At 53.9% G+C, this 16,811-nt stretch overlaps 1 protein-coding gene across 2 annotated transcripts in view; it reads left to right on the top strand.

Moving 5' to 3' along the window:
- The window catches only part of DSCAML1 (DS cell adhesion molecule like 1), a 92,775-nt gene that overhangs the window by 1,043 nt on the left and 74,921 nt on the right, over window positions 1-16,811 (top strand). For both annotated transcript variants that reach the window (XM_061368319.1, XM_061368322.1), the window contains exons 2-3: window positions 6,114-6,431; window positions 9,505-9,651. In XM_061368319.1, the coding sequence (XP_061224303.1) occupies window positions 6,114-6,431; window positions 9,505-9,651 (465 nt within the window). The remainder of the gene's footprint in view (window positions 1-6,113; window positions 6,432-9,504; window positions 9,652-16,811) is intronic.

The following is a 16,811-nucleotide window of genomic DNA, read 5'->3' as shown; positions in this document are numbered from 1 at the left end:
TGACATTTGCCCTAATTATCCCTTCTGACATTGGAGAACAGCAAGGGGGAAATTTGGGGAAATGAGGAAAGTGCAAGGAAGGGACGGAGCTGCCTCCTGACACGAGCTCTCTCGTGCTGCCTATTGCGTTACCCATGTATCTGCATGTGAATCCAATGGCAAATATATGCTGAGGCTTATTAGGGCATCCTGTCCGGTGTGTTGTGGTGATCAATTCTTCCATCAATTACCAATTATGGACTGGCTGCTTTAGCTGAGCTGGAGCAAAGCTGCATTTGGGAGCTTTACCCAAAATCTCTATTGTGTTTAGGATCTGCTGTGCTGAACGTGCCAGCATCTGCTTTGCTTACATTTGCATTTTTTACTGTGCTACAAGGAGGAAACGGCACCAAAGGCAGATAACCGTCGAGGATGCTCCCATTTCTTCCCCCCGATAGTCCAAATAATACAGAGCTGCACTGGGTTTATTGCTCTTGCATGTTTTCAGCCCCAGCTTCTTGGAAAAGGGATCTCTTCCCACAGAGCAATCTCTTCTGAGAAGAGCAAATTAAATGCCTCCATTAGCACAACTCCTCCTGGCCTCATTTTCTCTTTTTTTAAAGAAATAGAATGTATCTTTCAGTGTTGAATGGTCCTGGTGATGCAAAGTGTTAAAGTGAAACGGTTCCAAAGAGAGGACAGCAACACAATGGAAGTTTCATTATAATAATAGGATACCAAAAAAATGAATTGCTTAATGCATGATAAACCTTTCAGATACTTAATATTTTGGGGCGCTGAAGCACATCCTTTTAACACGTTCCTGCTGTAGAACAAGAGCACAAGTAGAAACTGAAAGCAAATAAATACTCGATCCAGGGGACCACTGAAGTTGAGAATTCCCTTGATGGGTTGTAGCTGCTCATTTCTTCCCCCACTTGTAAAACAAACAGAAATAGGTGGTTGGCAAGCTCACAAGCAGGAGTTGAGCAGGAGGATGGTGTGGTGATATGAACAAGAGTGGGAAGGCGAGGGGCGAGCGGTGCAATGGAGAGCATACTGGTCAAAATTGAGAGGCTTGGAGCTGGAACAGCATCTCCCTGCTGGATCTCCGCTGCCTGATTTCTATTGGCATTACATTTACATCATGTTCCTGTACTGGGTGCAGTGAACGATGCAGCTTGAGTGTTTTAATCTCGGCCCCCCAGTGTGGCACAGTGCTCGTTTGTCTCTGAAATGAAACATGGAACCCTCATTAAATGCACGGAGGAGAAGCCTGCAGTGCTCAACTCCTCGCCGTGCCCGGTGTGTGTTTATCCTGCGGATAGCCAACGTTTCCCAGCACAAGCAGCCACGGTGGCACCTTGCCCACTGCCCTCACCTGCACCTTGCATGGACCGAGGGCTGCCGCTGCCTTTGGATGAGAAAATTCATAAGGCAGCTCTAATGTTTTTTGGTGTGTTTGCTCTCTGGAGGAATAGGCTGCGCCTGGTGCGAGTGGCGAGTGCCAGGGCTGTGCTATGGAGCAGCCCTTCCCGGAGCTGGGAGCTGCAGGCTCAGCTGTGGGCAGCCATGGCATCGGGTGCCTTTCTCCTATGGTGCTTGGGTCTTCTGCCCGTGTAGTCCTGGGGTGGAGGGACCAGGAGTGCTCTGTCCCCTGAAGCAGCTGATGAGCTGAGTGCGAGAACGAAACTGGAAGCCTCTCTTTGTGGCAGGGATTCTGACATGGCAGCCCCCAGTTCCGAGCTGTGCCTTGGATAACGTGAAGCCATCTCACCCAGAGCAGCGGACTGCTCATAGGGGTGACTTCCGAGGAGGGCACGAAGGAGGAAGGTGTGCGGCGTTGCAGTCGTGATGTGTGCTTTACGTACATGGTGGCAGGTTTGCGTGCAGGGTGTTTCTTGTCTTTGCAATCTAGATTATAGCCAGACACAGCTTTTTACATAACCATGGTTTTGTGAGTTCCCCTCTCTCTGCTTGTGGATCCGTAAGAAGCAAACCCCGCCACATGCAATCTGCCTCGCGCCGCCATCATCTGCCAGCAGAGCTGTACCAAATATTTAGGAAACCCATTTCCCGACTCTTGCTAGCGGTTGCTGCCTGCCCCAGCTGCTGCCTCTTGGAAGGGGCTGTGGCTGCGCGTCTCCGTGAGACAGGGGAGCGAGCACAACTTGGTTGGAGGGGGAAAGGAGAAGGTGGGTGAGGTTTCAGAGGCTGCTCTATTGAGCCGTGCCCCTCATTTCTCATACCCATTGGCCGCATGGTGGAAATCCTCATGTTTGTGTTGTAAAGCGAATGGGAGGGCTGTGGTGTGCCAGATGCAATGGACCGTTGGCTCTGTAGGAAGCCTGGTGTGCATGGCTTCTGGTGCATCCCTTTGCTTGCCCCTGGTACATAGCAAATCAGATGGAGAGCTTTTTTGTTCCAGGCAAGGGTTACAGGCTCAGCCTGGGTGCTGTCGTAATAGCTGGAGGTGGTTCAGGCCTTAATTTCCATGCAGATGCATTAAGGAGCAGGCAGCTTGCACTCCAAGCCTGTGTGAGCAGTGCCCTTACCCACAGAGGTACCAGAGGCAGCGTTCTCCTTTGCTCCCTGTTTGGTTGATGGCTGTGAGGACAATGGTGCTCAGGCCAGAGGGGCTTTGCTGAAAGGTTGTGACTCCTGTGGAGGTGGGATGTAGTCACGGCTTTAACCCTCTGGGCTGGAAAGCCACCATGGTAGGGTGGCTCCCCATGGGGTTGTGGCATGCTCCTGGCAGGGTGTGTGCACCTCTTGAGCTCCGCTTGAAAGGGTACTAGCAGTGTGCTTCTCACCTTGTCTAGCTGCTTCTCTCCCTCTTCCCTTTGTGATGGAGATGCCACTTCTGGCTCTGTCAGCTCTAAGGTCTGGATGTGATGGAATTACTGTTGTATCTTAAGGCAGTTGAGAGGGAGGATTGGTACTTGCCAGCTACCTGTAACCCCCACCCTGCAATGAGTGCCAAGCTTTGGTTTGCTTTCTCCTTGAACAGGGCAGGTGCCAACCACCCTTAATGAGGATAATAGATGAGTGGTGAGGTGGCAATTAGCCTGCTCTTCCCAGCATCCCTGCAGCCCCTTACAGCTGGACAAGTCCTGGTGGCTCCTTCAGTCCCCTTGCTGGGCTTTCTGCTGCTGTGGTTGTGCAGAAAGGAGGGTTTGCATTGCTGGGCACTCACCTGCGAGGTGATGGCAGGCTGAGGTTTCAGCCTGTGCTGCTCCTTGTGCAGGAATCACAGCTACATCTCAGCTGCCTCTTCAGAAATAGGTGGTTTGGTGACAAATCCTGGGGTGAGTTTATGGCTGCTCTACCACAGCCACTTCCTAGAGCAAACAAATGCTTTCTGCACAGCACTTTGCAGTGCTGCTGAAGGTGATGGAGTTTGGAAAGTCCTAGTAAATATTCCAGCGGTGTGATAGCAAAATGACTTGCTTCTCCCAGCTCAGATCGAGATATTAATATTTCAATACTTCTAGGTTGTAATTTACTACAATTTAAGAAGATTGCACTCTGATAACTTCAAATACCTGCCTTTCAGAGCGAGCTAGGCAGCGTGTGGCTGGGTGCTGGGCTTGGGGTGGCTCCCAGTGCTGGCTGCAGGGTCGGTGCCGTGCGCCTGCGTCGCTGTGCTTCCCCAGCAGAAGCTGTGGCTCCTCCAGCCTCCCCTTGTCAGGTTCATGGGCATTAATGCCCTCCATATCTAGGTTAGGGTCAGCAGAGCTGACCAGATGTGAGCAGTGATTTCTGGGTTAAAAATATTGCAGTGCTATTTCTAAAATGTTAATCTCTCCCAGTGATTTGGAGACAGTTTTATGAAACATGGAATTAGGATGGTGCTCAATGCTAAATGGTAAAGGAGATTATATGGATTTAACTCTATGCGTCTGTCACATAACTATTGGCAATCCCATAACTTCCATTTTCTATGAAAAATCTGGTTCTCCCTTTGACCTGAAAAAGCTTTATGGGTAATCTGAATTCCCCTGTTTATGAGGTATTTTTCCACTCTCCAGCCCCTCACCCATGCATCTCTCAACCTTCCTGGGCACTGCTTGGGAAGGAGATATTTCCCTGTCAGGCTGGGGATGCTCTTCTGATCCCTATTACAGCAGGAGCCATGGCCTGGGATCAGGGATGGTGGTGCTGGATGGAGGCTGGGGCAGAGCTGGGTGGATGCTGAGCACAATGGGATGTTCCCAGTCCGAAGCCAGTGGATGGGCACCGTCTGCCTTGGCTCCAGGACCTTCTGCTTTGCTGGGGTGATGGGCTGTACCACAGATAGCACCCTGCTGCTTTGTTTCCCTTCCTCTGCCTGCAAACGTGCGCCTTCCTCTTGCACTTATTTGGGAGAAGCACGGCGCTGCTCTGGTGAAGGGAAATGCTGATTCATGGCGACAAACCAGCCTGGAGATGTCACCAAATGACATCTGCGGGGCCGTGCGGTGGCCCCGGAGCTCTGCAAAGCCTGGCTCAGCGGGAGCCCTTCGCTCCTCTGCTCCATCCTTCCCCTGGTGCTGTCGGGGAGGGAGTTAAAAACGAACGGCTTTGTCTGCTTGCACTGGTGCACGGGCGCAGGGAACTGGTGTGTGTGGAGACAAGGAGAGGCTTCCTTGACCTATAAATCTGTTGTCTCGTGTGGTGGCAGCGCCGGTCCTCGCTAGTCGGCTAATCCGTTACACAGATGGCTCTGGCTGTGCGGTGCCCCTGACCTGGGCAAAGGAGGAAACTGTCATTTTAGGTGATGATTCAGTGCAGAGTACCCAGAGTGCAAGAACCAGATGCTCCCACCTCTGGTTTCATGGGTGCTGGAAGAGGCACAAGGTTGGTTGTCCTGCTGGGAGAAGGATGGGGAAGACTTTGCTTGGGGAAGGGGTGAGGTGTTTGGTGGTTTCCCATCTTGACCTGGTTGAGGATGGTGCGGAGCGGGCTGGTGTGGCCATGGGTAGTGACGCTCAACCAGCTGCTCCTCGGGCAAGGAGCCGCAGCAAGGCTATCCGTATGGATGAGGCTTTCCTTCTCCCTCCTGCTCCCATCCCCTCCTCCCCACGTTAAGGAATCGAGGTCACGGAGGGTCCCCCGTGACTCGGTTTGAACCGGCGGCACCGTAGTGATCAGCTTATTGGCTCTGCAGCACCACGAGCAGTGTTCTCAGCCAGAGCTATTAATACCCACGCCGAGGGCCGCTTTGCTATCCCTGTCCTTCCGCCCACTTGGAAAGAGTGCGGCTATAAAAAGAAACCGGATCCGAGTGACTGGGGGCCTCCTCAGCCTTATTTAGAGCCAGTCTTGCTTTGGTGGAGAAGGGGGAGCTCGTGGTCCTGCAGAGTGGGAAGGAGAAACAGGAGTTGGGTGAAGAGGTCCCTTCCCTCACATTGAGCAAGGGAAGGGCTTGTCTGCAGTGGTCACAGATGCTCCCGGGCATCTGGGTGGCTGCAGGCTCAGCCCTGGAGTGTGCCCTTGAACCTAAGCTTGGGCTTAAAGGAACTGGGACTGGGCATCCCTCCCTCTGGCTCTGGGCAAAGGGAAGCAGCGCTGATCCTAGATTTCCTGCCCCTCTCCTGGGAGCTGCTGCAGCTTTTGGGAGCAGTGATGGGGTAGCAGGAAAGATCTGTGCCCTGCTCAGGGAAGGTTTGCACTGGATGTGTCTGCATTGCTGATGGGCACCTAGGGCTGTGCTGGGGAGCTGCTGGGCCACAGGGGTATTGATGTTCTGCTGCTCCGGGTTGGGGGACAAGGAGGACATCAGTAGTTTGTTGTGCTTGGGTTGTTGTTGTTGCACATGGGTGTCCTGAGGCCTCTGGGTGCTGAGGCACGGTTGGACCACATGCTAAGAGCCACCTGAAGAAGGCTTGGGGGGATACCTTGGGTCCCCTTTCTTGCTTGCACAGCCCCTGGTTGGGTGCCTGTGATCCCTGACCCATGCTGCCAGCAGGAGCGCTGGCCCGTGAAGGTGGCCTTAATGCTTCCAGCCCATGCACTGATGCTTCTCTGCTCTGCTGTACGTGGGGGCCAGGGGCTGGGCTCGGGGCAGTTGTGCTGGGGGTGATCTCTGTGCCAGTGGGATTGGCCATTTCTGCACTAACCCCGTGCCTTTGTGGCCTCTGCTTCCTCCACAGCACACGCTGAAGATGTTGGAACCAGCCTCTACTTTGTGAACGACTCTATCCAGCAGGTCACCTTCTCCAGCACAGTGGGGGTGGTGATCCCCTGCCCGGCAGCAGGGTCACCCAGCGCCGTCCTTCGGTGGTACCTGGCCACAGGCGACGACATCTACGATGTGCCCCACATCCGGCATGTCCATGCCAATGGGACTTTGCAGCTCTACCCCTTCTCGCCATCAGCCTTCAATAGCTTTATCCACGACAACGACTACTTCTGCACCGCGGAGAACTCGGCTGGCAAAATCAGGAGCCCAAATATCCGTGTTAAAGCAGGTAGGAGCTCGCTGCGGGCGCTGGGGTTTGGATGAGATGCTGCCTTTTCTCTGGCCTTCTCCATGGCCTGTTGGTTGGCCCATTGAGAGGCACCCACTTGTCTCTGTCTCCTTGGCATGGGCCAGTAACAGGGGTCTGCACAGGGATCAACTGATGCTGCATAGGCAGGGAGCAGGGCAGGGTGCTTGGTAAGGTGTTCATCCTGCCCCAGCTAAGAGCCAGCTCTGTACCAGGGCAGGGAGGACCACCAGCAAAGGAACATGGGCTTGGGGGTCTCCAGCATGGGTCTGGAGGCTGTAGTGTGGCTGCAGAGGTCCTCTCCCTTTGAACTCATATTGTTATACCCATCCATGCATGGGAGCTTCTCACAGGAGGAGCTGGACCACATCTGTCCATGGTGGGGAGACCCCACTGTGTTCCACAGCCCTCCTCAGGCCTGTTCCCACTGTCGCGTCCAGCCCTAGCTTGCCAAGGCTTATTAAACAGAGAAAAAAGAGGAGGAATATGGCAAAGAGCTGATTCCAAAAGCCATTATAGTAAATTATTGACCAGGCTGAGGAGGGCTAATAGCCCAGGAATGGCTCCATTATGTAACCTATTAAAAGTGGGGCTAGCAGAGGGAGCATGACAGAAGTGACTACAGGGTTTTTGATTTTAATACCTTGTACTGCAGAGTAAATGGGCATTAACCCCCTTCTGCAGAGTGAATTATTTACCCACACTCGGAGGTTACCTATAAACCACGGCGAGGGCAGGAGGCACAGAGCACTGTAAGCGGGTGCTGCAGGCTGCAGAGTGGCTCCTTGGTGACGTGGCTGCATCCCCCATGCCATGTGAGGGCTGTGGCACCCAGCAGGCACAGGGTGGCTTGTGCTGCTCAGTGCATGACTGTGGCTCCTCTGGTGTTGGTGACTCTGGGCCTGAGGCCATGGGGTTCTCATGGGGAGCCAGGGTGCTGGGGCTGGAGCAGCAGGGATGGGTGTCAGTGAGTCAGTGCTTTGGATGTGCTGCGGGACAGAATGCTTGTCTTCTGCCCCTTGCCTTCCTGCAGCCCTTGCTTTGCTCTTCTCCCAGCTGCTGAGGACTTCCTTAGGATCACAGCAAGCCGGGGATAGAGCAAAGCCCTGGCTTTCTTTCTCCTCTCAGTGCACCCCTGCTGCGGTGGGATTTCGGCTGGGAGCCCAGCCTTCCATGTCCCTTTAGCAGGTGCAGTTAGCAGGGGGTGTGAGCACGCAGGGGGATCCCCATGCAGGGCTCCGAGGGCCACTGCGGCTCCAGCTGTGGCAGCTCAAAGTGCTTTGGCTTTATGGCTTCTGGAAGCGGCTGTGTAACGTTCCCCCACTCCAGTTTCCTCCCGGTTGTGTCGTGTCCCATCCCAGTCACTCTCCAGTGCTTTGTAATGGCCACGCACTGAGTAAAGCAGATTAAAGCCGCCTAAGGAAAGCAAAGAAACAAACTGCAGTTGCAAATATGGGGAGCTGGAAAAGCCTCTGGAAGCCCTGGGAAAGCCGCTGGTGAGCACATGGAATAAGTCTAATGGGAAGCTATAATCCTGCTAGCTGTGGCCTTGTAGGGGTTATTCCCAGTGGCTGAAAAAGGCCAGAGCTGTGGCTGCAAAGGTTGGTGCGGGTCAGAGCTGGGGGACCCCTGCATGAGGTGTGCTCCAGGCTGGGGCAGCCATGGGGAGCACGTACGATGCTCCTCCTGGTCCCTGCTGGCCTTTAAAGCCCGTGGATAAACCTCCTGCTCCATGTGATTAAGGAAGCTTTTTCCAGCTAATCTGCTTTGGCTCTGGAGCCCCTTTCCATGGTGCAGCCTTTGCTGGGGCATTGGTAAGTAACCGGAGCAAGGTGGAGGCCACTTCAGACCCTCTTCCCCCTGCTTTCCTTTGGGGCTCTGTGAGCGGCAGGCAGGCGGTGCAGCAGAGGCAAAGGTCTCTGCAGCTTGCACTTCATGTCTTACACTGCTGCTGGTCTCCTTTGCCAGAGGGAGAGTGGCAACTGTCTCCATGCACCCCAGGCTGGAGCCTGGGATGTGCCCCTGCTTTTATCCCAACCTCTTGCTGCAGCGCAGGGAAATGGAGGTGGGAACAGTCAGCCCCTGGCTGCTCGCTTGTGTGTGCGAGGTAGGGGATGCATCGCCAGCGGGTGCTTTCCACTCAGGAAAACACCTTCCTTCTGGGCTGCGAAGGAGTTCTATCTTGGGAGATTCATTGAGCTGCTTTTGTTCTGGCCAGGGGGTGTTGTTGAATGCATGTCTCTGGTGATAGTGATGCCCAGGTGCTTGTGTCCTACAGGGCACAATCACTATCACAGTAAAGAGGCACTTGCACTCACTGTGTTTTATACTTCAACTCGAAGAGTTTATGGTGTCTTCATGTGTTACTGGGCATGGTGACTCCTTTTTGTTGTGCTGAAGAGGCTGGGGTCGATCCACCTCACTCCAGTGAGTGCTGCTGGAGGGTTGTGGCACTGGGGAGCTCCCTGTCACTGGTCCAGGGGCTGTCAGAGGGATGTGCATCTCCCTGAGGAATAGAGCCCATGATGAGGACAGCTCATGGCTCCAACTGTAACATGGCCTGGGAAAGTGTCATCTGCTTCCCTAAGTGTTCCTCTGGTGTGTTTAGGAGCATGCCAGGCTCCGTGTCACGGGCTGTATCTCCTGGTGCCTTGTGGCTGTGTTCTCAGCATGCACCCAGCAGTGATTACCTCAAGGTGCAGGTTGAACATTACAGCTACGGAGTACCCTTGGTCCCTGTGCTGAAATCCGGGTGCTGCAAACCTCCACCTTAGCCACTTTGGTGACTATAAAACCAGCAGCTTGCCTTAGCGCCAAGGCCAGGTGGCACTGGGGACCATTTCTGGTCCCAGCAGCAGGAGCATCCCTCTGTGTGCCGAGCACAGGGCTGTGTCTCCAAAGGCGTGCAGCTTCCTTCCCCAGGCAGGTGGGCTCTGTGCTTGGGATGGAAGCAGTTTGCTGCTGGGTGGGTTGGTTCGGTTGGGAATCATGGGATTAAAGCAAAAGGAAGCGTGTGTTCCCCCAGCACTGATGCACCTCCTGCTTCTCTATGCAGTTTTCAGGGAACCGTACACCGTTCGGGTGGAGGACCAAAGGTCGATGCGTGGAAACGTGGCTGTTTTCAAGTGCCTCATCCCCTCTTCAGTGCAGGAATACGTTAGTGTTGTGTCCTGGGAGAAAGACACCGTTTCTATCATCCCAGGTAAGGAAGGAGCTTCTATTCTCTTTGGAAATCTGCTTTGTAATGTGTGAAACTCAGTGTCATGGAGGTGTTTTTCTTGGCTTATTGGCTGTGCCCATGCTGCCGGAGCAAAGGTTTCTATTGATGACCATCTCACAGCTTCATACTGGAAAATGCTGGTGGTGCAGGCAGATGTGCTGTGTTCGGGGTCTCCTTGGTGCTGTGGTTGGTATTTGTTGCATTCCTCAGGGATGTTTGGCGTAAGTGAGCCCTGTTCTGGCCTCTCCTGTGTCCCTGCAAGCCTGGTCGCTTTGGGTACCGGGCATGAGGGGTGTGGGCAGCAGGGAAGGAGCCATCCCGTGCTGTCTGTGTCCTGACTCCAGCATCTGAGCTGGTTTTCTTGTCAGGAAGTAAATTCCCAGCTTCAGATGTGAGTTTTCACAACTGATTCAGCCATGGGGGAAGGAACTCGGTACAAATGGCATCGTGCACCACCTCCCCTGGCATCCCTGGCCCGGGTGCCTGCCTTGTGGAGCACTGATGGGCCCTGGGCTCTGTGCAGCTCAGAGGGCACAGAGCAGGGTAAGCTGCTGGTGCTGCAAGCACTGATCCCATGCTCCTGCCTGGCTGCTCGCAGGCTTTGGAGCAGCACAAGGGCTGTGGGCAGGTGCTGGCACAGCGTGGGGCCAGCCCCGTGTACCGGGGTGACCTTTTGGCTCCCTCCTCGGAGCCGGTATTGATGGCAGTGCTGGCTGCTGCACAGCATGCGTAAGCTGGTAGTAAAGCAATCAATACTGCTTCCCCAGGGGCACGCGGAGAATTAAAGGATTTTGCCCTAAGTGAATGCTCTGAGCTTGATATTTGCTCACAGGTCAGCAAGTCTGGATGCTCCTCCAGGGCTGTGTTGCTGCATTGGCAGTGCTGAGAGGGCAGATGCCACAGGGAGCAGGGCATGAGCCTGGTGGCTGCTGACCAAGCGCGAGAGCTTGCAAGGCTGTTTCTCAAGGAGCAAAGTGCTTCACCTGGAGCAGGTGACAGGTTCCCCTGAGGGCAGGGGGGGCTCTTGCTGGTGGCCTGTGCCTCCTGAGCGCGGCTGATGTGCTGACTCAGCACAGCCCATGTGCCGGGAGGCAGGCAAAGGGAACTGGTGCTCTGGGAGTGCTGATAGCGACTGATGGCCCCCAGGCTGAGATGCATTGGCAGGGAACCGGGCTGCACTGACTGGGGCTGTGTCTTTGCTGGCAGGAGGCCCGTCACAGTTTGTAGCACTGGGGCCAGGAGCCAACTGCCCTGACCCGGGTCTGCAGAGCCTGTGCTCCCCAGCACTGACCCCGTTCTGACCACATGAAGCTCCTTGCCTCCAGAGCATGGTCTTCCCTGGATGGGCATTCAGAGCGATGAGCTTGTGTTGATCAACAGCCAGCTCGTGTCCAAGCAGCCTTTGCCTCCTTGAGTACAAGGCTCTGCACGGAGCTCCTGCGATGTGAGGGTGTTTTGGAGCACTGCGGAAATGACCATTTCATTTTAGCAGTGAGAAACTGCTGGGTGGTCCATTGAAGCTGTGGAAAGCGTTTGTGGAGGCTCCCTCGGAGGCCAGCTGGTGTTGGACACGGTATGGTACCCCTTGCTGGGCAGCGTGATGCTCGCGTGGCGATGCTCTGCCCACCATAGGCGTGTTTGAGCAGGGCATGGCAAGGTCCATCACCACCAGCACCTGTGGTGTTCATTCCTCAGTGGCTGCTGGTGCCTGTGCTCCTGGCAGTGCTTCCTTGGAATGCGTCTGTTGCTCCCGGGATCCTGGTTTGCTCCGTGGCGTGTTTGTGAACCCAGCACCCCTGCGCCCGTGTGATCCTATCCAGCCTTGTTCCCAACTTTGCTGTGGCGGTGGATTTTTAATATGATGATTTAATTAGAGTGGAGCGATTTTAACATTCTAAAGCAATAATTACCCTAAAGACAGAACATATAAATTGTGTTACAGTGCAGAGTCAACACAAGCAAACATGTTTTGCTGTTGGGTTACAAATATAGTATCTGCCTGGAGCTGATTTTTTTGTTGTTGTTGCTTGTGTTAGAGCTAAAACTGGCTTTGCTGTTACCAAAAACGTGGTCTTGTCTTGACCGCTGGTGAACCTCTGCTTCTGTCCTAATTCCGAGCAAGGAGAGGAGGAGGGTGTCCCTGCTGCTCAGAGCGAGCAGTGCGAAGGCTGGGGAGAGCTGAAATGTGGTGCTGAGGCCTAAGAGCTCCCTTCAGTGTGCTTTCTGCATGGTGACACCATCGGTGGTACAGACCCAGCGCCTCATGGCTCGCCTGCAAACAGGGGTGTGTGGAGGTGCTGCAGCTCTTTCTTGGATGTAAATACATCCAAGCTGTATTCCAGCTGGCTGTGTGTAGTGGTGTTCTTTCCTAGCTTCACTGGGCCAAACTTGCTGCTGTTCCTGAAACTTTCCTCTAGTGCTTCCTGTGGAAGACTGCATCTTCCCTGCGAGCCTTGGTGCAGCAGGGATGAGCAGTCCTGACGTGCAGGAGCAGGGAAACCCTCCATCCAGACCTAAGTGACTGTTTCCGCAGTAAATCTCTGTTTTCCTTTGCATTCCTGGTTTTTCCCCCACCAAACTAAAATACTGTGCGGCTCAGGAATCAGGGACCATGCGTTACCCCTGGGGCCGCTGTTCTGGCGAGCTCTGGTCTCCAGCAGGATAAATGGCCCTTTTGTGAGCATTCTTGGGTTCTTTTTACACTGAATTGGGATTACGGCGTTCCCAGCCTCTGTGGCTGGACCTTTGAGATGTGTCTTTAGGCAGGCCTGGCTGCTCTTTTGATGGTGGTTTGCTGGTGGGGTGCAGGCATCAGCATCCCTGCACAGGCACAGGGAGCATGGGGCCCTTTTTTGGATGCCTGCTGCTTGCACCCCTTGAAGAAGGTGCCTGTGCCTGGCTTTTGTCTGTCGGATTCCCTGGTGATTGTGTCCCTTCAGGAGCACCTGCATTGGAAGAGGCCTGGAGCAGTTGTTGAGAGCACTCGGTGCCTGTGTGGCCCTGCTGCAGTGGGGGGGCTGAGGTGCTGGGCTGCATTATTCGGTTAACTTGGCGTCGCTGTAACTTACCCTGAAATCAAAGATAAATTCTTTATGGAAGGCTATCCTGCACATAAATCATCATTAGTGCAGCTCGTTTTTGTTTAATGCCTACCTAACTGTGCCGCAGTCTAAAACTGTGTGTTTAGTGAAGTCAAGGGTTGCGCAGAAATTACAGGGTTTTCAAAAACCCATTTGCTTTGCTGGTGCTCCCATCAGAATCAATCTTGCCGCTCGTTCTCAGCCTTGTCGCACGCTCCGCTCGCAGGGCTCTGGCATGGAGCTGCGCTCACCGGGGGCACTGATGCGGGGTCAGGGGCTGGGAGCAAGATTGTGCTTCACACCCAGGCTGGGATTTCAGACTCCTGCTATTGATGAAGCTCCATGTGTGGTTGTGGGGGCAGTAATGGGAGGAGGATGTCTTGCAGACCCTTTTCCATAGGGAATGAGGGAGAAACTCATTGGGCTTGGATAGCACCAAAAAGTGGGCTTGGATAGCATCAAAACTCCCGCTAGAAACCAGTTTAAGGACTCAGCGTGGTAAAGAGCTTTTATTTTTAATTTTTATTTTTAAAGCACTATCACCAGGCTGGGTAACGTGAGGAGCCTCTTAGGCACATGCATGGCTGTGATTTGCCATGGAGGAGCTATGTTGCATATGCAACTGCAGCTGCTTTATCCGCTGTGGTGGCACCGGAATGGAAATGAATGGTGCTGACTTGTCCTCTCCTCAGGCACCGCATGGTGTAGCCTGATGTCAGCAGTCACAGGCCCTGTTCTAGCGTGGAGCTCACGTACGTGGATGCTCTTGGAGCATGCATCCAGCTGCTGTTGTTGTGGTGTGTTCCTGCGTGCACTGCTTGGCTTTGGGAACCCTGTGAGCACATGGGTACCTGAACACTCGCAGCCAAGCCGTTCCTCAGCCAGCTCAGGGATGTGAATGTGCATCCAGGTTTGTTTTCTTGCCACAAACATGTCACCAGCCCAGGCTGTGCCCATTGTGCCTCCAGGAGCTCCAAGATTGGTTGCATTACTGGGCTCTGGTCCTGTGGCCATCATTGCACATCTGCACTGATGTGTCTTCAGAGCATGGCAGGATTTGCCTTGGGAGGCTGTGGGCTGGGACATGGGTGTCACTTGGGTGCACGGGCCTAACGCTGCTGGAGTGGCTTTCTGTGGTGTCCTGGAGAGCAAAAGCAGTGTCCTCATGGTGCAATGGCATTGCTTCAGCTGCAAGGGAAGGCTGATGGCGTTTGTCAACCTGTCTTACCTAGCCTGTTGGTAGCCTGTGGCTTGCCAGGGCAGCACAGAACAGCATTATTGGACTGGCAACCCCAGAGCTGAGCTGCTGTTTGATGCTTCGGTGTTGTGTACTTGATAGATTGCGGTGGAAATAATCTAAATGCAACACTTCTCAAGGTACAGACATTCCTGAGGGCCCTGCTTTTCTCAGCAACCCTAATGCGCATCCTCTGAGGGCTGCAGGTACTTGGATGCACTTACTTAGTAATTGGATGGCCACAAAATCCTGTCTCTGGAAAGCAAACTGTAAAGCTTGCCAGAAAGGAACAGGGAACAAAATGAGTTCTGTGAAGTTTTAGGTCTGTTTTTGTGCGGGTTCTTGACTGAGCAGCAGACTTTTAGGAGTTTAGAAGATACCTGAAGTAATCTGGTTGCAATGGCTCAGATATGAGCTTAATTTGACCTGAGCAGCCCTTTCTGTCCCACCCCCTGCGGTGCCCAAGGCTGTTTCCGGGAGTCTTAACCTAATCTCAGCACAGGTTTAGTGATGTGGGAGCTAAAACTGCAGCAGCTTTCTCATGGTTACGTGTGGCCGCTCACGCTGGGGATGTGTGCTCTGTGCTGCACCTTGCAGCATCTGCCACCCGTTCTGTTTTACTCTGCAGCACCCGAGGTGTAAATGTACACAAATTCCTCTGCAATCCACCTCAAGATGTGGTGAGTGCACAGCGTAAAACTACCTGCTGTTAACCATGGCTGAGGATTTCTGGGTGCAGCATTCCCGCGTGGATGGGGTGCGCAGAGGCATGAGCCAAGGGGCAGAAGAGCCAGGACCTGGATAATTCAGCATTGTCCTTATATCAATAGGCTTGTTCTGGGCGACATCAATCTCCTGTTACTGGAGATGTTGGGACAGAATAAACACGGCGAGGCGAAAGGCACTGCTTGTTTCTGTGTTTGTCTCCATTGAGATGGTTTGGGGACAGGAGATGAGCTGCTGAGGGTCATTACCACTGGGTCTGTTTGGTTTTGCCTGACTGTGGAGTAACTCCCTCTGGTTTAAAGCTAGGTGCGTGCTTTGGGAGCAAGCAGCCGATGGTCTGAGTGTGTTGGGCCACCCCTGTTGTCACTGTGGTGGAGCATGGGGCTGGTGGTTGTGACCTCTGGAGAGAGGATTGAGCCCAGGCTCCTGTGCATCCTGCCCCCCTCCCTCCTGGCATGTGCGGGGAGCAGTCTGTGCGGGCAGCTCCGAGATGAAAGCTGTGACCAGTGGGCAAAAGGCTGGTGAAGAATTGGCCTTTTCAGCTGGGTCTTGTAGCTGCTGCCTGGGACAGGTTGACTCGCAGCGTGGAGCAGCCTGATGTGATTTAAACGAGCATTGTCTTACCCTGTCTGAGGGGGCTGCAGAACCTTTTCCCTGACAATCCCAAGGTCTCTAAAGGTGTCCTGGCCTCTCCCTACCCCCTGCCACCCTCTCTGGCTGCGGCATGTGCCCAGACCTGTTACAGAGGGAAGTAGCTCCAGGCGTTATTCTCACCAAGTGGGGTGAGATTCTGTCTGAAATCATTTCATCCTTCCCCAGAGACTTGGCGTGAATTTTATCTAATCGCCATGGCAACAGATAAAAAAAGGTGTGAGCACATCTCCTTTTGCTGTGATAATTCAGATTTATATATTCAGATCAGATTGGAGTTAGAGATTTTAAAAGGAGCAGATGCAGCAGAAGGTGTGACTGCAAATAATGTGGCGAGAACGTTTGATGATCCTGCCCTTTAAGAGGGGAGAGCGCTTTCCCGCAGGTTTTTTTGGAATATAATTATTCCATCAAATCCACTTTAACAAGGACTCATTATAGCCCTGATAATGCAGAGTCACGTTGGAGACAATCTCGCACACGCATGCACACACACCGAGCAAAAGGACTACAACAAGTAAATACAATGCCTGGAGCAGGGAGGAGCGAGCGCTGCACAGGGCAGGGGTTACCCGAGGGCTGGCTGTTCTGCTCCCCGCGCTCCTGGTGCCCGGTTGTGCTGCGTGTCTCCGCTTTCCCCCGGTGTGAGAGGCTGATTTGGCAGCTCCTGACCTCGGTGCCCATGCAGCAGCTCTCCGAGATGTGCCTGAAATGGAGCTTTTGGGCCATCCTGAGCCGGAGCTGCTCTCTGTGCTGCTGCAGCTTCAGCAGGAGGGGATGCTCCGTCTGCAGTCGGAGCAAGGAGGACTTTGGCTTCTTTCTCTGCAGGGTAGAGAAGGATGTGGATGGGTTTGGAGAAGGAAAGGTGCTGTTGATCTAGCGCTTGGCATCCCGGTCCCACGTGATGTCCTTGCCCTTGCTCAAGCCCTGCGGCACTATGGAGCACAAGCCAAATACAGCATGACAAGCTCCAAGGCATGAAATACAGAGCAGTAGTTGCTCTTGGAGTTGGCATCTCTTTGTGTACCTGTAAGCGTAAATCTTGGGCTGCCCCGAGGAGGAGTTGTGCCATAGGGAATATAGAGGGTGGGATGCATGGCTGAGGGGTTGGAGCAGCCGCAGGACATGGGTGAGCTGTAAATCTCTGCCCAATGCCTAACCCAGACACAGAGAGACGTTCTTGTCCTCCATAGCACTGCTGGGCTGCCGTGGACTCAGGATCCACATCAGGCTCCCTTGTGGCAGAGGTGAGGGGGATGATGAGCAGCAGGGAGGCCTTCCTGCATCCCTGTGGTACTTGGTGCTGCTTGAGCTCAATGCACAGAGCATCCAGCCAAGGGGGTATGTGCACAGACCCCCACGAAACACAAGAGCAAAAGGTGGTGAGCATCCGCTGTGTGCTCTGCTTGCTCCTCTGCAGGGCAGCTACCCCAGGAGACTCTTTGGAG

This window comes from Neopsephotus bourkii, unplaced genomic scaffold, assembly GCF_033783945.1.
Source record: "Neopsephotus bourkii isolate Nb327-2 ecotype Australia unplaced genomic scaffold, CSIRO-AGI_Nbou_v1 NB_1433, whole genome shotgun sequence".
Taxonomy (NCBI): domain Eukaryota; kingdom Metazoa; phylum Chordata; class Aves; order Psittaciformes; family Psittacidae; genus Neopsephotus; species Neopsephotus bourkii.
The sequence above is the reverse complement of the archived record's forward strand: the minus strand, read 5'-3'. Positions and strand labels throughout refer to the sequence as shown.